The 24717-nt window shown below is 41.6% G+C and overlaps 1 protein-coding gene across 2 annotated transcripts in view; it reads right to left on the reverse strand.

The window, feature by feature from the left end:
* Positions 1 to 23778, reverse strand: part of sf3b3 (splicing factor 3b, subunit 3) — a 53757-nt gene extending 29979 nt beyond the window's left edge. The window contains exons 1-19 of one of the 2 annotated variants that reach the window (XM_034084825.2): positions 23708 to 23778; positions 22866 to 23006; positions 22184 to 22339; positions 20500 to 20670; positions 18329 to 18501; positions 17862 to 18003; positions 17377 to 17489; positions 16940 to 17077; positions 16597 to 16700; positions 16270 to 16435; positions 16054 to 16149; positions 15628 to 15700; positions 12361 to 12512; positions 10867 to 11022; positions 10511 to 10666; positions 8798 to 8941; positions 8322 to 8444; positions 8006 to 8160; positions 3685 to 3859 (exon numbers count right to left, since the gene is read on the reverse strand). In XM_034084825.2, coding sequence (XP_033940716.1) covers positions 3685 to 3859; positions 8006 to 8160; positions 8322 to 8444; positions 8798 to 8941; positions 10511 to 10666; positions 10867 to 11022; positions 12361 to 12512; positions 15628 to 15700; positions 16054 to 16149; positions 16270 to 16435; positions 16597 to 16700; positions 16940 to 17077; positions 17377 to 17489; positions 17862 to 18003; positions 18329 to 18501; positions 20500 to 20670; positions 22184 to 22339; positions 22866 to 22935 — 2463 coding nt within the window. In that variant the 5' untranslated portion in view covers positions 22936 to 23006; positions 23708 to 23778. Of the gene's footprint in view, positions 1 to 3684; positions 3860 to 8005; positions 8161 to 8321; positions 8445 to 8797; positions 8942 to 10510; positions 10667 to 10866; positions 11023 to 12360; positions 12513 to 15627; positions 15701 to 16053; positions 16150 to 16269; positions 16436 to 16596; positions 16701 to 16939; positions 17078 to 17376; positions 17490 to 17861; positions 18004 to 18328; positions 18502 to 20499; positions 20671 to 22183; positions 22340 to 22865; positions 23007 to 23649 lie in introns of both variants that reach the window. The other variant, XM_034084824.2, reaches the window with a different exon arrangement.
* Between the last annotated feature and the right edge of the window lie 939 nt (positions 23779 to 24717).

The following is a 24717-nucleotide window of genomic DNA, read 5'->3' on the forward strand; positions in this document are numbered from 1 at the left end:
AATCAAATATCACTGCATAATTCACCAAGAAGCCCTTGCTGCTCATACGCTTGAAATGAAACATGTCATGGACATTGTTGTCAAGACAGTGAATTTCCTAAAGTCCAGAGGTCCGAATCACCGTCAATTCAAAACTTTTTTGGTGCAATAAGAGGCTGAATTTGGTGACGTCATATCAGGGCTCGACATTAAGGATGGCCCGATGGCCCCGGGCCATCTAGCATTTAGCTCGGGCAATGAAGCCTCACCTGCTGGTTGCCCGATCGGGCAATCTATTATGCCAGTATCATGCAGCTCGCGGATCCAGTAATGAGTGACCCGACAGTAAAACTAAACACATCTATAACTAGTTTAGGTAGTTTGAGAGGTAATTAAAATAGCTACGTGTGATATTCTAACCTGGTGTGTGTTTTGTTCCGCTCACCGCTGCATGTGATTATGCAGAGCTGCGTGTCGACTCGTCAGCAGCAGCTGATCTCTCTCTCTCTCCCGTCAGATTAGACTTCACTCGCGTTTATGTCCATATCGATCAGATCCAGCTAGTTCTAGCTAATGATATGACTAGCTGCTTATTAAAAGACACCTAAACAATAAGTGTCGCTATGCAACTGGGTGAGGCCACAAAGTATAGCGCAGCATTATGCATTTGTTTACATGCCCACCGGAACCCTGAGGCATTACCAACAGATCAACGCACAATCAACCCATACAGGACATCTTCTCTTTCTCCACATTAAGTGTTAGACATTAGAGTTGACTATTCTTGTCTGTCACATAAGTGGCGCAACTGAATACTACCCGGACAATGAATCGAATGCAACCACATTTTCGCGGGAATTTCAGTTTGTTACGGATTCTGAATTGATGCTGAATACATAATGATCAAATAATTTAAAGTCAGAGTGTATTACAATGTTTCTTAGTCCACCAAAGCAAGGTGAACAACCTGGAAAGAAGAGAAAGACTGTGCTGCAGCCCCCCCCCCCCCCGAAAAAAGAGAATCAAAGTCATAGGTATGTGCCCAATAATATTTTCTTCAAAGTAAATATTCAATATTTTTTCTTCAAAAGTAAATATTTTCTTCATAAGTAAATATGGGCATAACATGTTTTAATAGATACTTTTTGTATGGTGGTCCAGAGACAGGAATATAATTTGACATTTTGTATGTGTTTGCAGATGTGCTCATCAAGCACCTGGAGAAAAGATTCCAAGATCTCCAGAAAGGGAGTGTCCCTTCAAAATGTTCCATCTTCAACCCCAGTCAGTGGCCCTCTGACAGACAGAGGGCCATTGAGTCGTTGAATCAGCAAACACAAACAAGAAGAAGTGAAATTAAGAATAAAATTGAAATTGTACAATATAATATTGTGGTGGTTCATCTTATAATTCTAGAGAATGCACCAGACAGCATCTAAGACCTGCAGGTCCCCCAAACCTTTCGTGAGTCATTTCGTCCGCGCGCATTTTTCAGGGCCATCTCTATTGGACTCAGGGCCATCTGTAAATTAGCTTAGATGGCCCACAGGGCTCCCAAAATCCTTAATGTCATGCCCTGCATATACTTCACTGCTGTCAGGTGGCTGAGCAGAGGTGCCACACTGAAGCGGTTTTTTATTTGAGGAAAGAAATCGCTGAGTTCATGCAATCAAAAGGATAAGATCTGCCACAGTTAAGTGACACTGAATGGCTTTGTGACCTAGCGTTCCTTGTTGACCTGAACACCTTTCTCAGCGATCTCAATGTGAAGCTGCAGGGCCATGGGAAGCTCATTTCCACATTGTTTGACAGCGTAAAAGCTTTCCAGCGAAAACTTCAACTACTGCAGGGACAGCTCAGAGGGGGATCTAACCCATTTCCCGCCTGCAAGGTGCTCGCAGGTGAATGTGACGTTTTACATCACCTGTGTTCAGACAAGAACCACAACCTCATGGAAAAACTCCAAGAGGAATTCCACCACTGCTTCTCGGACTTCAGTGACCACGAGAAGTCATTCAACATATTCCAAGATCCCTTCACATGTGCACCCGAAGAAGAGCCTGCAGAAATGCAGTTCGAGCTCATCGACCTGCAGGAGAGCTCTGAGGCCAGAGCAGCATATCGAGACCAGAATCTCATCGAGTTCTACAAAGGACTTTCCCCATCTACGTACCCTGCACTTCGCCGACATGCCATCAGAAGGGCCTCTCTGTTCGGAAGCACATACATTTGTGAGAAAACCTTCTCCACCATGGCCATCAACAAATCCAAGCTGAGATCCAGGCTGACGGATGCCCATCTACATGCTGTCCTTCGTATAGCAACAACGGAGATGGAACCGGACATCAAAGGAATAGTAGCCAACAGAAGACAGCACCATAAATCCCATTCAAAGTAGGAAAAGGTATGTTGATGACAGGCAATAATAGCCGATTTGTGTTACAAATACAACAACAATAATAATAACAATGATTATGATGATGAATACTGTGTTATTGTGGTCTTTGGTAAACTTCTATTTTAAAAGTCTCTTTCTCTCCCTCCCCCCTCTCTGTCTCTCTGTATTTGTCTTGCTCTGCAAGTTAACCTGTGGTGCTTGAGTAGCTGGAATTGGTTCTGAATCAGGGCCTTGCTGATAAGACAGGAAATCCACAGCATATCACTCACTCCAGCACAATACTCTGTGTGTGTGTGTGTGTGTGTGTGTGTGTGTGTGTGTGTGTGTGTGTGTGTGTGTGTGTGTGTGTGTGTGTGTGCGCGTGTGCGTGCAATGCACTTTTGAGACAAATTAATGTTTGATTAATCTTAATGTATACTGTATGTATAATTGGTTAGTACAATAAAGAAAGGATTTGTTTTGGAATTATTTTGTGTTCCGTTTTTTCTTGGGCGGCCCTCAATCCAATATTGGGTACCTAAATTGGCCCTCACTCATCAAAACTTTGAGAACCCCTGTGCTAGCTGTTCTAACGGAAGAAGAAGATGTTTCTACAATAATGTGGAGGGAGAGTCCTCTCCAGTCAGACTGATAACTACAGCTCAGTGAGGTAAAGGACTCTGAGTGTTTAGTTCACTTTAGGCTAAGTTATCTCACTTATCTTCCAACCATTTGGACGCAAACTTGCATTTCCCCATAACCATGTTGTTTAATAACCGCCGTAAACGGACCTTCGCGCGCTATCAAGCAGTGAGCGTGCAATGTCCTGTTCAGATGACGTCAAATCCAACGGGATGCCATAAATAAACTACAGAATCACACTGCACACCTACGCCATGACTACATTCAGGCAGACTGTAGAATACAACCTCTTTGGACAATTTATATACTTATTGAAAACAAGCTACAAAATGTAATACCTTGGAAAATGCCGTTTAATCAACTTTTAATACTTTTTAAGACCCCGCGGACACCCTGTATCTAGTTTATGCAGATAGCATGAAGTATTAAATATCGCTACCGTATGTGCTTAAGTGCGTTAGCACTCTTTCGCTTAGTGCTAATTTAGAGGCTTGGCGTTACCCATGTGTTTTGTTTAGCTAAAGATGGTTTATATCATAAGTTAGCTGAGTTTCTTCCCGTTAAGTGGGTATGACACATTAATAGGTTGTTAAATGTTAAGAAGCCCCAAGACACAGTTTTGTGAATGCCATCGGGGGCAATCGGGCTTAACAGGTTAATCCTATGATTAACATTGCCAATCTTACCTCAGCCATTTGTTGCTTCCTCTGGGCTTTGGTTGCCTCGGTGTAGGCATTGTGGTCGGTCTCGATCAAAATGAGGTTGTTGGTCTCCGGGTGGATTACAAACTTCCTCGGAGTGTACTGCAAAGGAAAGGCCACCTGGTTGAAGACTGCTCCCAATTTCTCCAAAGCCAAGATTCTGCAAGACAGATGAGGAGAAGAGAGAGACTGTTACAGATCCTTTTTAACTTCAAGGGTACAGCCGAGCTACGAAGTTAGAACCATGCTTCTCCACTAAACCGTCCCACCCAACATTTATTTCACAGGGCAACAAATTATTCTGTTAACTGTCAAACCACATCATAACACTAGGTAGGGGAGTAGTACATTACCTTTCATTTAGTCGACACTTTTCTCCAAAGTGACTTCCAATAAGTACATAAACAGTGCAGTAGGGTCATTGCTTTCCTGATTTTTTTACTGAGCAAAGGCTAGAGAGCAGCGTTTCCGCCAGGCAGGTGTCTTGCAGTCATTTGAATCCCTTATTCAGCTCGGAACACCCTGAACTCGAGCAGAGGGCGTCTAAAAAAAAATGACAAGGACATCCCTCTGTTGGAGGGGCAAAGGAGTCTGGTGGGATTATTTTTGCCGCCAAAGCGTGTTCCTGTGACGGAACAAAAAAAAAAAACTCCACATTTTCCAAGGACCATGTCAGGAGGGGTGTCCCTGTCGGCAGGGAGACGTAAAGAGACAGTATATATAAGGGACGGCGCAATTCAAAATTGTGTGTGTGTGCTAGTGTTGCACGGTGTACCGATACTTGAAAGGTACCGCGATACCCCGCCGTTAAAAACGGTTCGATTCCTCCGCTTCATTAGTATCGGTACTTTAAGAATGACGGGGAAAAGTACTCCCGTGAAAAAGCGCCGTTTTAATAAGAGCCGTGTGTGTTCAGCGCTCACCTTCCACTCCCTGCACTGCAGCCGTGCCTGCAGTCCCGCTCCTCTCAAGCACGTTCTAAGTGCCTCCCCTCTCTCGTGCACGCGGCCACGCGCTAGCTGCCAGAGCTAGTGTTAATTTCGTCAGCTATTTTTTTTATTTAGTTTTAGTCTTAGTCCTGTGTTAAATTTTCTTTTTAGTTTTAGTCATATTTAGTCACCTTCAACCTGTTTTTATTTAGTCAAGTTTTAGTCTACTAAAAGTCTGAGCATTTTAGTCTTATTTTAGTCAAAGAAAACTAATTATTTTAGTTTACTTTTTGTCAATGAAAACGGTTGAGTCTTTTTTAGTCATCAGATTATATAGAACATTTCAGTCAAACTAGTCTAGCCAAAACCAATTATTTGTCATTTTAGTATATAAATAAATAAGATTATCTTGTCCTTATTTGATGAAAAACACAGGTTGAATGATTAAGAAAGCAGCTTTGCAGAGAGTATCTGGTCAGGTTTGTGGTGTTTTTACCAGCTGTGTTATGGCCACATTGCTTCCCTTCTGATGAAACAATGCATTTGCTTTTTTTCTCCGCCTCATTGTAGCGAAAATGGGCCCAAATATCACAGTTTCTTTCTCCCAAGCAGTGGTGGCTTTAGACTTTTTCGTTGTCAGACATTTTGACGGACAGGATCGTAACATTTCCGTCATTATTACCCGTCGAGTGCACAATGTATCACTCACTCGCGCTGACGGGGGGGTATTCGGTTAACTCGAGTGCGACCACTGCTCCTAAGCCCTGTTGTTGCCATTTGATTTTCTGTGAAATAAGGTTAGTTAGACCATGAGTTAGACCCGAGTCTTCCTGACAGTTCATATTGTGCTGCTGCCCGGTGTAATGCCCGGTGTAATTCAAATGTACCGCTGCGCGCAGCACAGACACACTGCTGCTGCTCTGCCGCAGCACCGGAAGTGGAACGGCTGGGAGAAAAACTGACTATCAGAAATGTAACGTTATCTTTGATAATATTTCGTCACCTCATTTTTCGTCAACGAAAGTAAAGAGAGATTTTGGCATTGTTTTTATTTAGTAAACTACATTTTCGTCTCGTCACTTTTCGTCAACGATATTGCATGATGATTTCGTTACAGTTATTGTTTACTGCCGTCGGTGCCGTCTCGTCATCGTCTCGTTTTCGTCATGGAAAAAAAGGTCGTTGACGAACATATTTCGTCATAGTTTTAGTCAACGAAATTAACACTAGCCAGAGCATGTGAGAAAACGAGAAGCATGGCTGCAAGTGGGAGTGCAACTGCCGCTGCGCCTCGGCTTGTTGACAAAAAAGACGACAGAAGTCTGTGAACGGGGCCGTTCAGGTGTTCAGAGCAGAGCTCCCTGTCGGAGCGGCAGAGCGCGATGTGCACTGAAAAGTTTTTCTGTCACAATATTATCATTGAGCAAACTTAACTAGCAAACTAGCATCACTATCTGCTAACGTTAGCTTTAGCCTTCGTTTTCTATTAGTTTTTTTCATAGGCTATAAACGGAGGTGGTACAAGTATATATCTTGTACTTGAGTAAAAGTGGAAGTACTCAGGTCTTGTACTAGAAGCACCAGAGTGTAGGAATACTCTGTTACAGTAAAAGTACTGCATTCAAAATGTTCCTCAAGTAAAAGTATTAAAGTAGCGACAGTAAAAGTAGTCGTTGTGCAGATTGGTCCATTTCAGAATAATATATATGATATGTTTTATAATGATTGATCATGAAAGCTGGTAAAGTTGTAGCTAGTTTGAATGACTTTGTATTCTGCAGGGTAGCTGGTGGATTTACTCCAGGTGGAACTAAAGTCTGATTCAACACTTGATTATATTTCACATCATTCATCCAGATCTGTGAAGTAACTAAAGGTATTAATACATGTAGTGGAGTAAAAGTACACCATTTACCTATGAACTGTAGAGGAGAAGAACAAAGTAGCAAAAGAAACATTGAAATACTTAAATAAAGTACAAGTATCTCAAAATTGTACCCAAGTAGTACTTGAGTTTATGAACTTAGTTACTTTACACCAGTGGCTATAAAGATAGAAAGACTAAGCCTTGCAGAGGCATGAAAATACATTTTCAAAATGCTCAACAGTGCTGCCAAAATGTTAAACTCACTGCTACACAATTAAAATAAATGCTTTTATATATTTCTATTAGATGTGACTCTTTACCTTTTCTGTTATTATTATCACTGCTGCTTTAGTTGTTTTGACTGCTAAAATCATCTGTTATTCCTAATTTTAAAGCCGATATTCCGTGGGGTCGGGGGCTCGGATCCTTGTCACCTTTTTCATACCTGATGAGTTTGCATCCCTGATTATATTTAAGACTGTTTCCCTTTTTTTAAGAAAAGTATTGAAAAAGAATCGGAATCGCAATTCTTGACTTGGTATCGAAACCAAAATGTTGGTATCGTGACAACACTAGTGTGTGCATACGTAAAGAGATAGTATCTATAAAGGGACGGCTCAATTCAAAATTCAAGACGTCCCACGTGACGCCCGGTCATGTCTGTATAGGCCGTTGTTGTGAGTGTGGTCGGAGCATATACTGCGTTAGCTTAGCCGATCTCCATTTAGACAACACGCATTTTAAAAGTTTTTTCACCTGCTGTCTGTCTGCAGACTTGTCAAAGCATTAATTCATGGTTTTTACGGTTACTTCGGCATAATTTTGAAACGTGTATTACAATTAAAATCACGGTCAAATATGTTCATCTTATTGTAGTTGTAGCCCCCTTGCCAGCGATTCTTTCTCTAGTTTAGCATACTCAGCCCGACTCAGCCTGGTTGTTGGCCCAGAAAGAACCTCTATTGTATGGGGCCAGAAAAACTGTGAAATAGTACCCGCTAGCTGGTACTATGCTAAGTGGAAACGCAACCAAAAAACGGGCCTCGCATGCTTAAAGCGAGCTCCGCGCTGTAGTGGAAATGTGCCATAAGTTCCGGGAACTATTCCTGGGAAAAGTACTTGGTGTGAAAGCGCCTATTTTTAAGTGACGTTAGCGCCCTCATACTATATTTTTCTAGAAAAACCCCTGGCAGCCCATGCTGAACTATACATCTTGGGGGCCCACATTGCAACTCTTTTTTTAAGATGCAGCACAACATGAATCTCTGAAAATATTAAATTCACTAAGCTTTTGTTAACCTTTATTTTCCTACAAACATTTATCAAAGGATGAGAACCATAATTAAAATGTAACCCTAAAAATCACACAAACATAATTTCTTAAAGACGTATAATGCATATTTTTCTGCATGTCATTTTTCTTGAACTTACCAAACATCTAAGAGACCTTTTAAATAAGTATGACAAATAGGCCTATTGAAACAGGTCTACCTGCAGTGTATATCCATACCTCAGTGTGTTGGTGGAAATGGCGACGATGCCTTCAGGGCATTGCTCAGAGGCAAAGCCAGAGGCGTACTCCAGAGTCTCGTATGACAGCGGGGTCAGATGGAAGCGCGACTGGTACGAATAGCTCAGCCAGGACCGACTGGACATGGCCAGAACCTGTAAGCGAGAGGAGACGATTTCCAATGATTCACATGAATTAAAAACAGATTTACAAATTCTTAAGGGGTAAAAATGCACACCGATTTATGTATTTTATTATGTTGGAGCTATATCATCATCTTTTGTGTGTGTGATGATTGTATGTTAGTATCACATACAGCTTCCTGCCCCTGCATCCTGACTCTGAAGAGCTTGACGGGTCGGGACCCCAGGTAGCGTGTTCTGGTGTCTGACAGGTCGCCCGTCACTGGATCCAGAACAGTCCTCAGCAGCACGCCGTTCTGAGAGAAGGGATCAAACAGACACAAAGATTACTAGATGACATGATCCAGATACCGGCTGATAAATTCAAACAGATGACATTAGAGCAGATCTCAGATTGTGGGTCATGTTTGAGCAGAGCTTCTGATTGATGTCATGGGTTGCTTGTTGTAGCTATTTTTAGAACAACTATAGAGGATTGGGTTACATATCCCTATCCTATACATTAATAAAGAATGCAAAACTGTTTTTTCTCATGAATCTATCACTAAGTAACAGATCAGTCGGAGCTCACATTAAGAGTGGATATGATGGGTCTTCCTATAGGGGTTTTGATTGAAAAAACTGAAGATTTGTAAATGAGAAAGCATACCTGGAGCCCTATGTTGAGGTAGAGGAAGCCGATGGTTCCCTTTTCTCCGAGTTCATCCTGTTTCTCCACTCCTCCCATCTCAACAATACACAGACTCTCAGGCTGGGCTGGCAGGGCCTGCATACTCAACGGCTGGAGGCAGTCCTGAATGATGAAGATTTAGAGCGTTAAGACCATTTCAACACAAAACATTCTTGTTACAGTGCATAAACGTGAATGTGAAGTTAAGAGGTTTTTTTTCTTTCTAGGTGGTATGGACATTGGAAATCAAGCTTTCTGCAGTGACTTCTATTCAGCAACTATGTGCACCCTTTTAATATTCAAGCTGCACCTTTTGAAAACAATTATTTGTCATCATTCAATAATTCTGTCACCAAAAACACTGAAACACTAAGTACCACTTTCACTAAAACATTCAAGTAAGAAGCAAAATTGTTCAGGTGCTTTGAGTTGGCATTAATTATGAAGTTCATCATTTTTTTAATATTTCATGGAAACTAATCTTTTGTTTTTTATTGACAACAGATTTGGTTGTTGTTGATAACTGCATTTTTTACACCGTTTTAGCCTCAGTCATAGTGTGAGGTCATCTAGAGTAAATATGCTGATGTCAACTCGGTCACTGGATTGGGGACAGCTGCCATTTTAATGGAAGAGTCCAATCCTAGAGAATCTAAAGCAATTTTTTAGAAGAGCAAAGGGCTGGTCTTTCTCAGGAGGAGAGAAAGCACCAAGCTATCCGTTGGTATAGCTCGGTTGGCGTTAAAAATCAACGCCACTAATTATTTTAACGCGATTAATGCATGTGTATTTTTTTTCCTCAGCCGCCCCGTAGTTTCAGAGCGCATCGAGTTTAAAATACCATCTACAAGCTGATGCTGACAGCCCCGCTCCTGCTGCCCGCTTGTGGCAGACCACACTTCCACGCTCACCGGCAGGCACCGACTGGCCATCGGGAGGACCGGGAGGGTGTGTGTATGTGTGGCACGAGCGAGCGAGAGAAACCTTACGTGCATTGTTGTTGTTAGCTTCTGGTGCTAGCTAGCTGCGCTAACGGATATAAGGAGCCGTTTAAATGAAAACAGAGGAGCGACATTTCGCCACAACTGCGCCGAGCACTTGACTTTATGCAGGAAGCCAGACAGCGGGACATTGTAGGAGAAGTCAGCACACTCAGCTTGGATAGTGCAACATGATTGCAGCGTCCAGGCAGCTCCGCACGCACGCACGCACGCACGGTTGTTGTGTTTAATATTCATGAGAATATTTGTCATTGTTCAAATGATAATAAACATTAGAATAAAGCATATTTGTCCACTCATATGTTGATAAGAATATTAAAAACTTGAAAAATATTCCTCTAAGGTACATTTAGAACAGATCAAAAATGTGCGATTAATCGCGATTAACTATTTTAATAGACTGACAGCCCTATAAATATTATGTATTTAAATTTAAATAAAAAGCAATGTTAGTTTTGTTCACAATTTGTTAAGCTAGTTTACCTTTTTTTTTTTCTCTCCAAAAGAACCGATAAGAGTACTGTTAAAAGACCGGACCGATAAGCGGTATCGATAAAAGTAGTAGTACCGTTAAAACCTTAACGATACCCATCCCTATTTACTGCATACTAAAACGTAGCTAGCAAGGCACTTAAGACAGGGTTTAGGTTGTAATGCGACTGGAGGATTATGTGCTGGTTTCTTTTCTTACCGAAGGGTCCAGGGAGATGATTCGCACGGTGTTGTCTACCAGTCCCACAGCCAGGAATCGCGAGCGCTGCTCACCAGGAGGGACGTTAGCCAGGCTCATACACACCACATCTGCAGACATCTCCTTACGCTCTGTGTACTCATTCAGCTGGCCAGACTACAGAGAGGACACACAAAAAACTGTATTACACATTTTCAGTCTGGTTTCATTATGCTTTTCATATTCATTGTAGAGTGTAAGTGTCAAGAGACATCATCCAATATTGTTGTTAAAGTGTTTCATGCATGTCATTACAAGTCAATAGAATTCTACCAAATGGTGTCAAAAAGCCATTGTTGCACCATCTTCTTTCTTACCGGGTCCATCTCAAAGTAGACCAGCTCCCCTCCAGTGAGAGCAATGACGACCTGTCGCTGGTTCACAGCGCAGCGCACAATGGTTTTCTTGCCAGGAGTCTTCCACTCGTTCACACGCTTGTCTGCTCGGATGTGGCGGATACCGTCTGGGTACACCTGTATGGAGAAACAGGGAGGGAGGGAGAGAGAGGAGATGTTATTACTTTGTTTTTACTTTCTTCTGTTAACCTGTTCAACCCTGAGCCTGTTTTTCAGGTCTCAGGCTCGAAAATGACATTCCCAGAACAAATGACCATATCTTCCCTTAAATTAATAATCTTTGTTCTCAAAGTAATGATAAACCTGTGAGTTGGATGTAGAAAAGTCAGAATCAATATAGATGTATTTTAAAGAAAATTCAGATTGAACATAGTAAAAAAACTGTAAATTATTGTGTCCGTCCAAACGTTTTTTTTTTACATGGTGAAAACTACCCTTGGATGATGGTAAGGTAGACTAAAATCTTTAGGAATCCAAAGTACAACATATAATAAGTTCCCTCTATCAAGATTGATGCAAAACAAGTGACATTTGACCTTTTTGGAAAGATTTAGCAAAAAAAGATTTGGGTGGATTTTCCATATCTCTGGCCCCCCTTGGTCGATTTTGACGAATTAAATCTCTTTATAAATGCTAGAGCCAATGGAATCGAAGGAAAGTTCTACACACACAAACACTTACCAAATAAGTGAGAGTGACGAGTGGCCAAAACCGGAAGCTGCATACTTGGCTACCATCAGCAGCTAACTTTTTGTCTCCGATTTTTACATAAAAATGGAATTATGGATTATAAATAATCTTTTCAAATCCACAGAAACATTATCAACCTATGGATTAACCGATTCAGCCGCGTTTTTTCTCGTTTTAATGCCATTGAACATGTCTTTTGATCAGATTGACAGCTACGGTGAGACGATCTCCCGTAAAAGCTCCGTAAAGGTACGTGTTGTGATGTCTGTGTTTGCTTCCCCTGTCGCGAGTTCGGATCGCTCAGTGATGATACTATATACCTACATAATCTGTGGAGCCTCAGCTTTAATCGAATATCTTGTATGTGCAGTTACGATAAGTAATAAGGGTATCTTTATCTTGAGTTCTGTGCCAATGTGAGTTTGCATTTTTTCGCTCAGGGGTCATTTAGATGCTTCTTATGAGACTTGTGTTCTGTTTTGTTAAAAATGGTTCATATCTTCAGTTAGCTGAGATTCTTCCCGTTAATCTGGTGCTACACATTAATAGTTTCATAAATGTTAAGAAGCCCTGAGACAGTTAAATATGTTTTTGTGTATATTGTGCAAAGATCGTTTTTGTAATGTTGCTTCGTCTAGACAAATTCTTGATTTGAATCAAACCTGTACATATTTGCGATCTCGTAATGATTCAAGACTGCTTGAATGTGGCCAGTACTTTTTCACCGGTATGAATAATGCTATTAAAAAGGGACATTGCACCCACCTGCACCAGGGCATCTTCACCGAGCAGCGAGCAGGAGAGAGTGGGTGTTGTTCCTAGGAATCCAGAATCTGTCACTTCCTCTACAGTCTCTCCGATGGAAAGAACCAGAGTAGCGTTCACGAAAGACACGATGATGTAGGCATCAAACTCATCTAATGAAAACAGGAAAGAAAAGAAAATTGCTGATTGAGTTGTACCGAGACTAAACATGTTGAATAAATATCCTAGGATGCTAGATGCTAAGGCAAGGTGATTCATGGCTTCTTTACTCATCATTGAAGTGATCAGCTGCATATTCCTTTAAAAGCAGTCAGTATGTTGATGGAAGCTAAGATCAGACATAATGCGCAATCTTTAGGCCAGGGGTCGGCAACCCGTAACCAGTGGCCCACTAGGAATAAGTGGAATAAGTGTGCAAAATATTTAAATTGTATTTTCGGATCCTGAACGAGATTGCCGCCAGAGCGCGTCTCCCCGTTACCTGCAGAAGGAAGCCATGCACGCAGCGCAGCCCCGCTCTCTTTATCTCCAGGTGACTTTCTGCTGCTTTCCTCCGCAGTGCAGTGCTGATCGTTTCACCACAGAGGAAAGCACTTCACTAATTGCAGTAGCCATAAGGAGCTGTACAAATGCCGCAGTGTTTGCGTGGCTGTGTATTTAGTTGAAAGCCCAGGGGCGATCTGCTCATCTCTCATTGAAATAATATGCTACAAAGGGGCGGACTGGCCATCTGTGTGTTGAACTTTCCTGTCGGCTCCCAGACCGTAGTCGAGGAGGCAGAAGCAACAAGCTTCAGGTTCAATAACCCACTTTAGCTTCAATGACTGGAGAGAGGCGAGCTCTTCTTGGGAGGCCGTTGCATTTATTTAGCTGTTCTTCTGTTTCACAAAATACATCACAGACCTCTGTTTTTCTGCTTCCTCGTTTCACTTCCAGAAACATACACACGTTCCCTACTGTGGCTCTACCATCCACAAACACACATGCACAAGCCACACCCCTCTCTTAAAGGGACAGCGATCTCATCTCACTCTGCGTGACCCTAATATCATAACATGTGTGCTCTGGAAAATCACAGAACGGACGATCGTCCTTATTATGATTATTATGCCGTTTAAACCAATTATTTAAATGTGTTTGTTAAATTCTGCATCATGTAAGTTGCGCTGACGGGTCCACACACTGCTTCCCCGCAGCTAGGCTCCCCCGCCCTCCTGCTGATAGTTCACGAGCATCAAGCTCCTCAACCCACCCCGTTGATAATTTTTTTTTTTTTAAATGGCACTTCATATCAAAAAGGTTGCCGACCACTGCTTTAGGCAGTCTGGGCAGGAACAACACATGTGGGCCTGAGAATAATAATGGAGTGATGTAGCAATAGGGGCGGCTCTATCACTGCAGCTACGCGAGTTGTTAGGCACTTAGAACAGAACCCATGAAGGCATTCATCTTCTCGATTAATGATCAGTTAGCCAGGGGCTCACAACATATTCTTATATGCAGGGGTGCACATAACTTTTTTAGTGAGTTACTCAGATGAGTACCAGGAGGCAGCATTCGGCACTCACCCCACACGAAGTGTGGTGTTAATAAGTGCAGTCTTCCTCACTGTCCTCATCAGTGTCTCCTTCGCTGTCCTCTAGTTCCTCTTCTTGCATGCTAGATGATGAAGATGCTGAAGATGCACCTCCCTGTCTCTGTGTAAGCCTCCAATTTGCTTTCTCCAAAACGTGTTGCCAAAACTGTGAAGTCCTCGCATTTCCTGAGGCCAAGTTGAAGGATCAAATACTAAGAAATTATCACATGACTTGAAATCACATCTGATTTCAGATGTGGGAAGTAACTAAGTTATTCAAGTACTGTACTTAGGCACAATTTTGAGATTCTTGTACTTTACTTGAGTATCTCCATTTGATGCTACTTTGTACTTCTATTCCACTACAGTTCAGAGGCAAATTGTGTACTTTTCCTCTACTACATGTATTTAATACCTTTAGTTACTTTACAGATCTGGGTGAATGATGTGAAATATAATCAAGTGTTAAATCAGACTTTAGTTCCACCTGGAGTAAATCCACAAGCTACCCTGCAGTCTACAAAGTCATTCAAACTAGCTGCACCTTTACCAGCATTGAGAACACTTTCATGATCAATCATTATAAAACATAGCATATATATTATTCTGAAATGGGCCAATCTGCATTGCGAGTACTTTTACTTTTGGTACTTTAACTATATTTTGATGATAATACTTTTCTACTTTTATTTGAGTAACATTATGAATTCTTACACAAGAGCTGAGTACTTCTTCCACCTCTGTCTGATTTCAAACTCTTCCATTAACACCCTGAGTTTGCAACTGTGTCTTTGGTTTTACTCCACCTTGTTGTAAATAAAACTGCAGCAGCTTGACCACAGTGCACACACTTTGTGATCAGCTGATTTTGCACAGTTCTCCCGTGTGTGCTCGGGGCACAGAATGTGCCCAGGGGAGTCTCCCTCCGCAGCCATTTGACGTAGTTTCAGTACATTTCTGTTCATACATACCGACGTTAACAACAACCCCGCCTGTGCACACGGTGAACAACTCTGTCATCCGGTGATCTAAGGCTCTGCTTCACAGGTCCGTCGGTTATGGCCTGCGCAGCTCGGCTCAATTTAAATCGGCACAATAAAGTCCGGAGATTTATTTGCAGGGAGCAAAATGCCAAAGTGGCTGCCTAATGTATTTTGGTGTTTTTGACATGTCTAGTAGTTCAGAGTTGACAAGAAACACGTGTAGACTAAATATGTGTTCTGTTTTGATGACCCATCAGGTACGCAAAGGCACGCAGTGACAAGACGTATTTCTGATTTTTTTCTGCGCATGCGTACCAGTTATGTGCAACCCTGCTTGTATGAGCATTCCTACCTTTAAAAATGTACATTTTGTAAGTGTTTGTCTACTCTGAGTTTGTTTGTTCAGAACATGGTGGTCTATGTTGGTAACTTTCATTTTTTGTGATGTTTTATAGTTCAGAGATTATTTTTATAGATTTAAACATAAGGGAAAATTGCAGTCACATTTCTTGACTACAGCTGTATTTTACTACAGTGGCTGGATTTTCGCTTACTTTGAACTTAAGGTTGACATAGCAGAAGCTGCTAGTGGCATACCACATTGCTGGCCACAGTATTGTAAGAGCGCCCTCTGCTGGTCCGACTATATGGCGACAATTTCTTAGTTGCAAAAAGGCGGAATATAATTGTTTCAGAAAAAAGTGTTACCTTCTACATGTTTGCGTACTGTCCACACAGCATTAGGGTTACCGGGCAGCTCAGACACAGCCATCTCTGATACCTGATAGAGACGGACAGAACGTGGAGAAAGAGGTAAAGGGGGTTTAGTGTTTATCAAATATCACATTATGAAAGTTGGTGCAAATTCTAAGGATGTTTCAAGGTCTGTCACATACCACCAGTAAACAACCAGTGATTGATTGGTGCATTGTTTGTAATCAGCTTACAGCGGGGACAGAGCATTATGTAAAAAAAAAAATGTTTTTGTGCTGAAATCAGAGCAATCGAAAAACTCTTCAGTTTTATTCAGAGAAGAGACATGAACATACTCATCATTTTTTCAGACAGCTGTGTGTACGTGTGTCTATTATTTAATGTTACATGTTATTATGTAGTTGTGTGTTTGGTGTGTACCTCCAGTCCATGTCTAAGGACCCTCAGAGTAGACCGTGGTCCTCGTCCACAGGCAACGTACAACTGTGGTGTATCTTCATTGGCCAAATCAGCAATCTGTCAAAAACAGGAGGGGAGTAGACAATGAGCCAGGAAACAAAGACACCAATCAAAAAAGTCTTCAGGTAGAGTAATACGGCTCTCTGTATGGGCGCAAGTGCACGCTAACACACTGACCTGACAGGTCATGATGGGGGATAAGTTCTCCTGTTCGTCCACCAGCACGAGGTTCTTGAGGGGGCGGGGCTGGAAGAAGAAGGTGTCTCCCTCCTCCAGGGGCATTGCAGAGGAGAACTCGGGCTCCTCGTCATCGTCACCCAAGTGAGCAATCTGGTAAAGGTAACTAAAGGGAAAAAAAGTTGCACATTATGAGAAAAATAAATAAATAAAGCAAAAAATGAAAAAGAGAACAATTCTGAATGGTTGTAAGTTACAGTCTTAGAAAAGTAACAGACATTATCATAAAAAAAGGTAAGACAGACTTAATTCTGACAATTTACTTACTGGTTGCCAAATTCTGAAGACACAAACAAGAAGCCAGTCTTCAGGACACACATGGCTGTTGCCACGGGGATTGTGTCAAAGTATTTCAGCCGGATTTCTGTGACCTGAGAAATAACACAAAGCCCTTATAAACATACAGATTTTAGGTAAAACAATAAAAAAAATGTATTCACTAAATCAATCCAGAGGTTTTAATTTATTTTGTGAAGATATGTGTGGTATTACAATTATGCTGCATCGGGTGAAAATGCATTGTTCTACACGGTTTGCCTCACTCTAAAATTGACCAAAGAATTAGTCACATAAAGAAGTGGGTATGCATCCAATCTTAATCTTTCCTCACCATTTCCTCATCTGTTTCCAGCGTAACCTTGAAGATGTCTCCCTGCTCAGTTTGGGCCAGGAAGAAGAACATGGACTTGGTCTTGTGAGTTGCTGAGCAGACAAAAATCATGCCGCGCTCCGGGTCATCCAGGTCATTCTGCAGGATGGAAGAGATTAGGAAAAGAGAAGAGTCAAATAAAAGTGCATGCAGAGAAAAAAAAAGAAGACCAAACACAGCTTCCAAAAAAAGAGTAAAAAAGGAAATGATAGGGCTGTATTACAAAATCACTACTTAAATGATATCCTGAGTTAGAAAAGAGAAGAGACCAAGAGAAGTTTCACATTTTGTTGCCATGCTGTAGGAAGTTGTAGTGAAATATACTCAACAAAACCAGCAATGGATAGTTTACTGTGTAACATGTATAGAGCTCTTTTGTTTCTATTGTTAAGACTCACCCTGCGTCGTGGGATGGGACAGCGGATGTCAGGCTGGTCTCCAAAGTTCTTGTAGGTGATGTAGTTTTCGGAGCAGATCAGAACTCCACTGGGACCATCCGAACCACCAGGAACTAAAGAGAGAAAAGTGTTTAGTGGCCTAGGCTATTTTTTTTAAATCATGAGGACTGCAGTGAAAGCAGCTAGAATCCTTAAGCAGTATGTGCTCCATGTTCGAATCCAAGGTGTCCTATTCCTACTTTAACTTGCCCCTGAATGTGGGGGTGCTGCTGAGATCAGAGGTGTTTAATCTTTCTCCATTGTAAGTCAGAGAAGAGACATGACAAACTCATCATATCAACAACAGTTTTATATGGGTTTAAATTATGGTTTATCCAACAGGCCAGCCAGAACTCTAAATAGATTCTTCTAGAAACAAACGTTGCATTTTCTAAATAGACCAATGTTATCCCTAGAGTGCAAACCACATGGTCCAAAATGCTCACCAGTGATGAGAAAGTTTCCATGCTCTTCCAAAGCCTCACTGTACTTTCGCACCACGTGATTCAACCCGAGGTCCAGCTCGTAAAAGGTGAGCGTCTGTTGCGTGTTGGCGGCAGCTTCTCCTGTCGGGTCACTGTCAGCCTCCTGGAAAAAAGAAAATAACACGCAGGATCAGGAGTTGGGAAAAAAGTGTAAAAATGAGGCCATTGTTACGCTCAGTATACATACTATGCGAGTGGTAGTTGATTTTAATCAAACAAGAAGGTAAAAAGAAAATCTTACAGAATCAGTTTAGTCAGCAATATTTGTTAAAAGCAGGCATTGAAATTGAACTTGTGTGCTGAGATCAGAGGTTCAATCTTTCTCCAGAGATAGTCAGAGAAGAGACATGAGAATCTCATCATGTCTGCAACACAGGCCAGTGGGCGTTATCTTACAAAGGCTTAACCTTGATTTTTCACGACCTTACCTCATAGTCCATCTCCAGGCAGGCAAACATGGGGTTTTCAAAGCCGACGTCGACTCCCACTACGTGGTACACCAGTGTGTTGGCTTTGTGGGCTTCCAGTGGAGAGGAAATGGTGAGCCTCGCAGCTGCATCTCTGTTCAGAATATAAACCAGCTTCTGTTTCTCTGTCGCTCCTAAACAGGGGAGAGAAATATTGCATGGTAAAGTCTTGATTCTGCTTAAATCAAGGTTCAGGGATGCAAACGCATCAGGTATTAAAAAGGTGACAATAATCTAGCTGCACCTTTACCAGCTTTGATAACACATTAATGCATAATGCAATTTGGTACGGCTCTCGAGGTAATTTATAAACACACGCAAAAAAGAAAAAAAAATTAAGAAATCAAGACCGCAAAAAAACAAGCGAGTGCCTGTTTTTCCTGGCCAAGGTCAGGGTCCTTGAACACAACACGAGCCTAACGTATCATCACGTGGTATATGTCTCGTCTGACAGGGGTGCAGTTCTGACGGAGAGCACCAGAACGCGGCTCCGGCACTTCCAAAAATTGCAGTACCCATAAGGAGCCGTACACATGCCACAGTTTTTGTGTTGCTGTGTCTTTAGTTGAAAGCCCAGTGGCGATCTGTCATACTGATCAAACAGTCAATAACTTTGTTGTTATTAGCATCTGGTTAGCTAGCTATGATAACGAATATAAGAAGCTTTTTCTACAACCAGTGAGGTAAAGGCACATCTTTATATAATCATTATAGTTATAAAACACAAGAGAATAAAGTAAACTGGTATACCATTCCATATGACAGTATACAAAAGTTGTTATTAATAAACAAGAATACAGTTTGAAAGGAGAGTGATTTGTAAAATATCCATAAAGAAAAATAAATCTGTTTACAGTTTCATATGGGTGTTGAGAGATGTTTCCATAGATCTCTTCGTTTTGCTCTCAAAGTGCACCAGATTGATGCTTTTAACTTCAATATTTAAAAACAAATCTTCCCGGGGGAGCATGCCACCGGACCCCCCTAGAGGAGGTTAGGCCCCCCTCCGAGAGTGAGTATCTGAGCGACCTGTTCTAACAATTTCAACTTTAAAAAAAAAAATGCAGTTCTACACAATAGACCTGTATTTAATACTCTTTTATTATTACTTATGCCTTTATGTCAGCGTTTCCGCCAGGGGGGCGTCTTGCCGTCATTTGACGTCCAAAAATATTAATAATTCGAGAGAAGATCGAGAGTTTTTATCGCTTGAAATGAAGAAAAGGACAAGGACATCCCTCTGTTGGAGGGGCAAAGGAGTCTGGTGGGATTCTTTTCGGAGTATTGAAGACCGTTTCCCAACATCGGCGGTGCCTGCTACAGGACAACACGGAACGTGCACGATTTGGACGCGATGAGCGGTGCTAGTGGAGCACGCGCACCAGAGCCTCGCAGCGGCTCCGTGGTAAACTGTGGTAACATGAAGAGCCGTTTGGGAGCCGAAACAGCCGGCGCTTTAAGAGAGCCGAGCCAAATGATCCGGCTCACTAACGTAAAAAGACAGTATCTATAAGGGACGTCTCAAGTCAAAATTCAATCCTCCGTGTTTGAACCTCTTAAATCGCTGCATAGCCGATTTATTTGGAATGGATTATCCCAGAGAGTCTAAAGATTATTTATAACCCAGTTTTAGATTTGTGAAACCTTTATTCTATTTGTGAAAATACAAACAAGGGAGATTTCAGTTCTTTTTTCGCATCCTGACCACATTAGACCAGGTCCTGATCTAAAACCACTAGACCTAGACTCACCAAATCTAGTCCAGATTTGATGAGTCTAGGTCTAGTGGTTTCAGATCAGGACCTGGTCTACATGTAAAAAAAGCACTGAAATCTCCCTTGTTTGTATTTTCACAAATGGAATAAAGGTTTCACAAATCTCAAACTGGGTTATAAAGAATCTTTAGACTCTCTGGGATAATCCAGTCCAAATAAATCGGCTATGCAGCGATTTAAGAGGTTAAAACACGGAGGATTGTTCGCTCAGCGCTGTAAATTAAATGTCCCTTAACTGCCGAATCGGATGCTCTGAATCGGAAGCCAACTTCAGCGTCGTTTCGACCTCAACAATGGAATTATGATCAGTAGAAATGGCCATGACATGGGACCTTTAAAATATTGAGTTCTTCATACCTATCATCACAGCTCTGCCTTTTGGGTCCACGGCCAGGAACTGTCCGGGGACGATGCGTCTGCAGCCACTCTTTCCAAACGTTTCCTGGTGGATCTTCTCAAACATGTTTTTTGATGGATGATATTCCAGGATGACAATACGTCCACTGTCACTGCCAATAACAATGTAGTCTGTAAGCATACAAGAACACACAAACAAAACAATTTAACAAAAGATATAGATGTAAAGGCAGTTAAAGAACTGTGCTTCCACTAAGCCTTTATCAATGTATATACAATTTTTAAGGTCATAAATGTAAACGTTGGATCTCTGGAAAGAGAGAAACGTTTCCCATTCAGTGAGTGAATGTGAAACCAGTAGCTAACTAGGCACATATGCAATTCTATTTCATTAAAAAGTATTCCTCTCACGCAGCGTCCACACCAGAGTTCCCGTTAGAATATTTTTTCGCCGGTCAACATGTCCGTTAAAGTTTAAATCTTCCGGACAAAATGAGAAAAGTGACGGTCAAAGGTCTTCTTTGTTATTTATTGTGCTTTAAAACAAATTGATATGATTCGATATTAAACAAACTAATCATAGTAGATTAACTATTCAAAAGTGTAACTTATAATAACACGGGAATAATAAATGGAGCGCTCTCTCCTTCTCCTGACAGCCCGTCAGTATCACGCAGCTCGCGGATCCAGTAATGAGTGACCCGACAGTAAAACTAAACATATCTATAACTAGTTACGGTAGTTTGAGAGGTCATTAAAATAGCTACGTGTGATATTCTAACCTGAAGTGTGTGTTTTGTTCCGCTCACCGCTGCAGGTGATTATGCAGAGCTGCGTGTCGACTCGTCAGCAGCAGCTGATCTCTCTCTCCCGCCAGATTAGACTTTACTCGTGTTTATGTCCATATCGATCAGATCTAGCTAGTTCTAGCCAGCGCCATATAGACTGCTATCTATATGGCGCTGGTTCTAGCAAATGATAGGACTACGTGCTTATTAAAAGACAAGACACCTAAACAATAAGTGTCGCTATGCAACTGGGTGAGGCCACAAAGTATAGCGCAGCATTATGCATTTGTTTACATGCCCACCGGAACCCTGATGCATTACCAACAGATCAACGCACAATCAACCCATACAGGACATCTCTTTCTCCACATTACGTGTTAGACATTAGAATCGACTATTCTTGTCTGTCACATACTCTTTTGTCTGTCACATAAGTGGCGCAAGTTGCGCAACTGATGCGGTATTGCGCTAAACGGAAATTATTTTTGAACGGACACTTTGACCGGAGAGATTTAGATTTTCCGGTCTTCAGCATATTTTACCGGTCGTAGTCCGGTAATTACCGGCTAACGGGAACTCTGGTCCACACGGCGCCGTGCGTGTCTGAAGCTCGACCAACAACCAATCACATGAATCTCCCGCCCCGGACACACAAGCACGCGGTTTGATTGGCTAGAGCTTGTACTGGCATATGATATAGTTGGCTGACGCTTCCGTCGAAGCATCAACAGTTGAACATTGCTCAACTTTTGAAGCGAGCAACGCGAGCAAAGCAAAGCTCCCACAATGCAGTTGGGCAAAGTGTGACCTCAACCCATTCAAAGTGAATGGGCAGAAGTGTTGAAGGACACGCCGTCAGGGTGTCCTTACTATAGATTCCATGTTTTGCTACGTACCTTTGGTTCCTCCGGTTAGTCTGAAGGCCATCAGAGATCTGACGATACCAAACACCTCCACTGTGAGCAGAGTGTGAACCTTTCCCGTGTTGGCATCTGGCCGCAATAATTCTATGATCTTTCCCCTGGAAACAACGATCTCCTGCATCTTGGTTCCTACCAAGATAAACAAAGTATTTTCAGCATTCAGCATGCGTCCGTCATGTATACATATAGTAATTGGAGGCTAGATATGGCAAAGCAAGTCTAGTATTTTCTGTTTTCTAAGTTTGCATTGCCGTATTGGGGTGCTATTTACTGTAACATTCAGAACACACACACAAAAGCACAAATGTGTGAATTTGGAAATAACAAATCCAAAAAAAATGACAGGCATAGAGGATATGTGCAGAATGACGGACCGGCAACCTACCCAAATGGATAGGAGAATTAACTAGGACGCTTATTTAAAAACGAAAACACAGACTGATGCAAAGACAGCTCTATTTTACACATATTATATTCATTAATCAGACAACTGTCCCCCATGGACTCAGACATCTGGATCATTTTAAGGTCAAGTGTTTTGCTCTAGAATGATTGATCAAAGGAGAAGCCATGTATTGTACTTCTAGTCCATGCATTTTAAGTGTTGGGAAATGCAGAAACCCAAAAACGAAAAGAAGGCAGGTGGGGAACTGACCTGAAAAGTTCCCATGGATGGCATGAGTGATGCCAGTGGCACGCTGCAGGGTGATGTTGTACAGAAACATGGCTCCCTTTCTGTGGTTTTCCCACCAGGATCTTCAGGGGCTGCAAAAAGAGCACTAAGCCCAGCTCAAAACTGTAGAGAAAGAAGGAAGTTTGAGTCCAAACGGTAATATCTTCGTAAATAGTATAACAGTTTAATTCAAGTGGAGTGTTTTAAATGATACTTTACAATGTGTTGACATTAAAAGTGACATGTAAACTTAACTGCACATTTGAGGAAGTAGAACGGTATTCAAAATACTTAGGTTCCCAAAACAAAATCATTGTTATAGCATAGCCATTAATAGTTAACAGTGAGTTAAAAATGTGCTGAACACAAACTTAAGTTGTGCTTTCAGTTTAATACATGCATATAACCGACAAGCAATGCTAACGTTAGCTTAGCAGAGTGGCTACGAACTTTACGCTAAGCGAGACCTCGTAATCAATGTTTACGGTTGTTTTCAAATGAGCTCCTTCGTTGCAAAGCCAATGAAGCACCATTTTACCCATCTTTACCCTCGACACTTAAAGTTGGCGAAAACTGTGTACGCAGTTAGCCCATATTTATTGACATGCATTCAACGGACTGAGAGCCCATTCATAGAAAGCGCCACTTTTTCTCGACGCTATCGTTTCTTTTAGGGCTATATTACTTAAGACCTTGCACACTTCACACACATACAACCCCCATCTGAATAAGAAAAGGCTGTAGAATTGTACAATACAATATTTACCGGCGTGTTATCTATGATGTTTCAGATTTCAGATGGATAAAGTATAATTTGTACTAACAATTTCCATTAAACTCAACGATGAGCCGCCGTTTGTGGGTCCTTCGTCAGTCAATAGTACGTCGTCATGAGGGGTGGCCTACAGAGTGCCTGATAGAAATTTCAAATATGCTGTAATAACACCACATGTCCAACAGGTGGCGACACAGACCTGAAGAAAGTATCTTTATACACAGAACAGGAAGAGGATATTTCATGAGCAGAAAAAGGCATTTCTTACGTCTGAAAATGTTCCTTTATTTGGTATTATTTCACCCTTCATACCCTACTGACCAACTCATTTGATAATACATTGAAGAGCTGTTATTGCACTATACGCCATCTATGCAAATACATGTCATGCAGCCAAACTCATTTTAAAATTCAAAAGAAAACTAGTTTATTTAAAATATTATTATTAGTAGTTGTTTCAGTAAATGTGTCAAACGTGATCAAACTGTGCAAAAAATTAAAGCAAATTCATCAAATGGTTCAGCCCACATAAATCATACAGTTAATCACTGAGTGCACACATGAATATAGCTTCATTAAAATGTTGTGTTAAGATGATACAGATCATTCACTTGATCATTCAGATCTGATAGTGTATCCCGTTTTCTCAACATTGAAAGACTTATAAGAAAAACTGCATTCAATGGGTTAAGCAGCTTTTTTCTCCGTCTTGATAATCGGTAATCTTCAGGATGGTTTGGTACTTACTTTGGTACTTTGGTCCAAACGCACAGATGCTGATGTCTGGGAATGAACACAGTCACTGTGCATATTTACAAACACACACACACACACACACACACACACACACACACACACACACACACACACACACACACACACACACACACACACACACACACACACACACACACGCACTCACGCGCGCACACAAACACGCACGCGCACACCACGCACACACACCATTATAGTGGTAAGGTGGACTGTTGAAACGCTTCTTTGACTTTGCACTGCTATCATGGCCTTAGTACTATTTGGATTGGTACTAATCCAAATAGT

The sequence above is a fragment of the Pseudochaenichthys georgianus genome, chromosome 6 (assembly GCF_902827115.2).
Source record: "Pseudochaenichthys georgianus chromosome 6, fPseGeo1.2, whole genome shotgun sequence".
NCBI classification, from domain to species: domain Eukaryota; kingdom Metazoa; phylum Chordata; class Actinopteri; order Perciformes; family Channichthyidae; genus Pseudochaenichthys; species Pseudochaenichthys georgianus.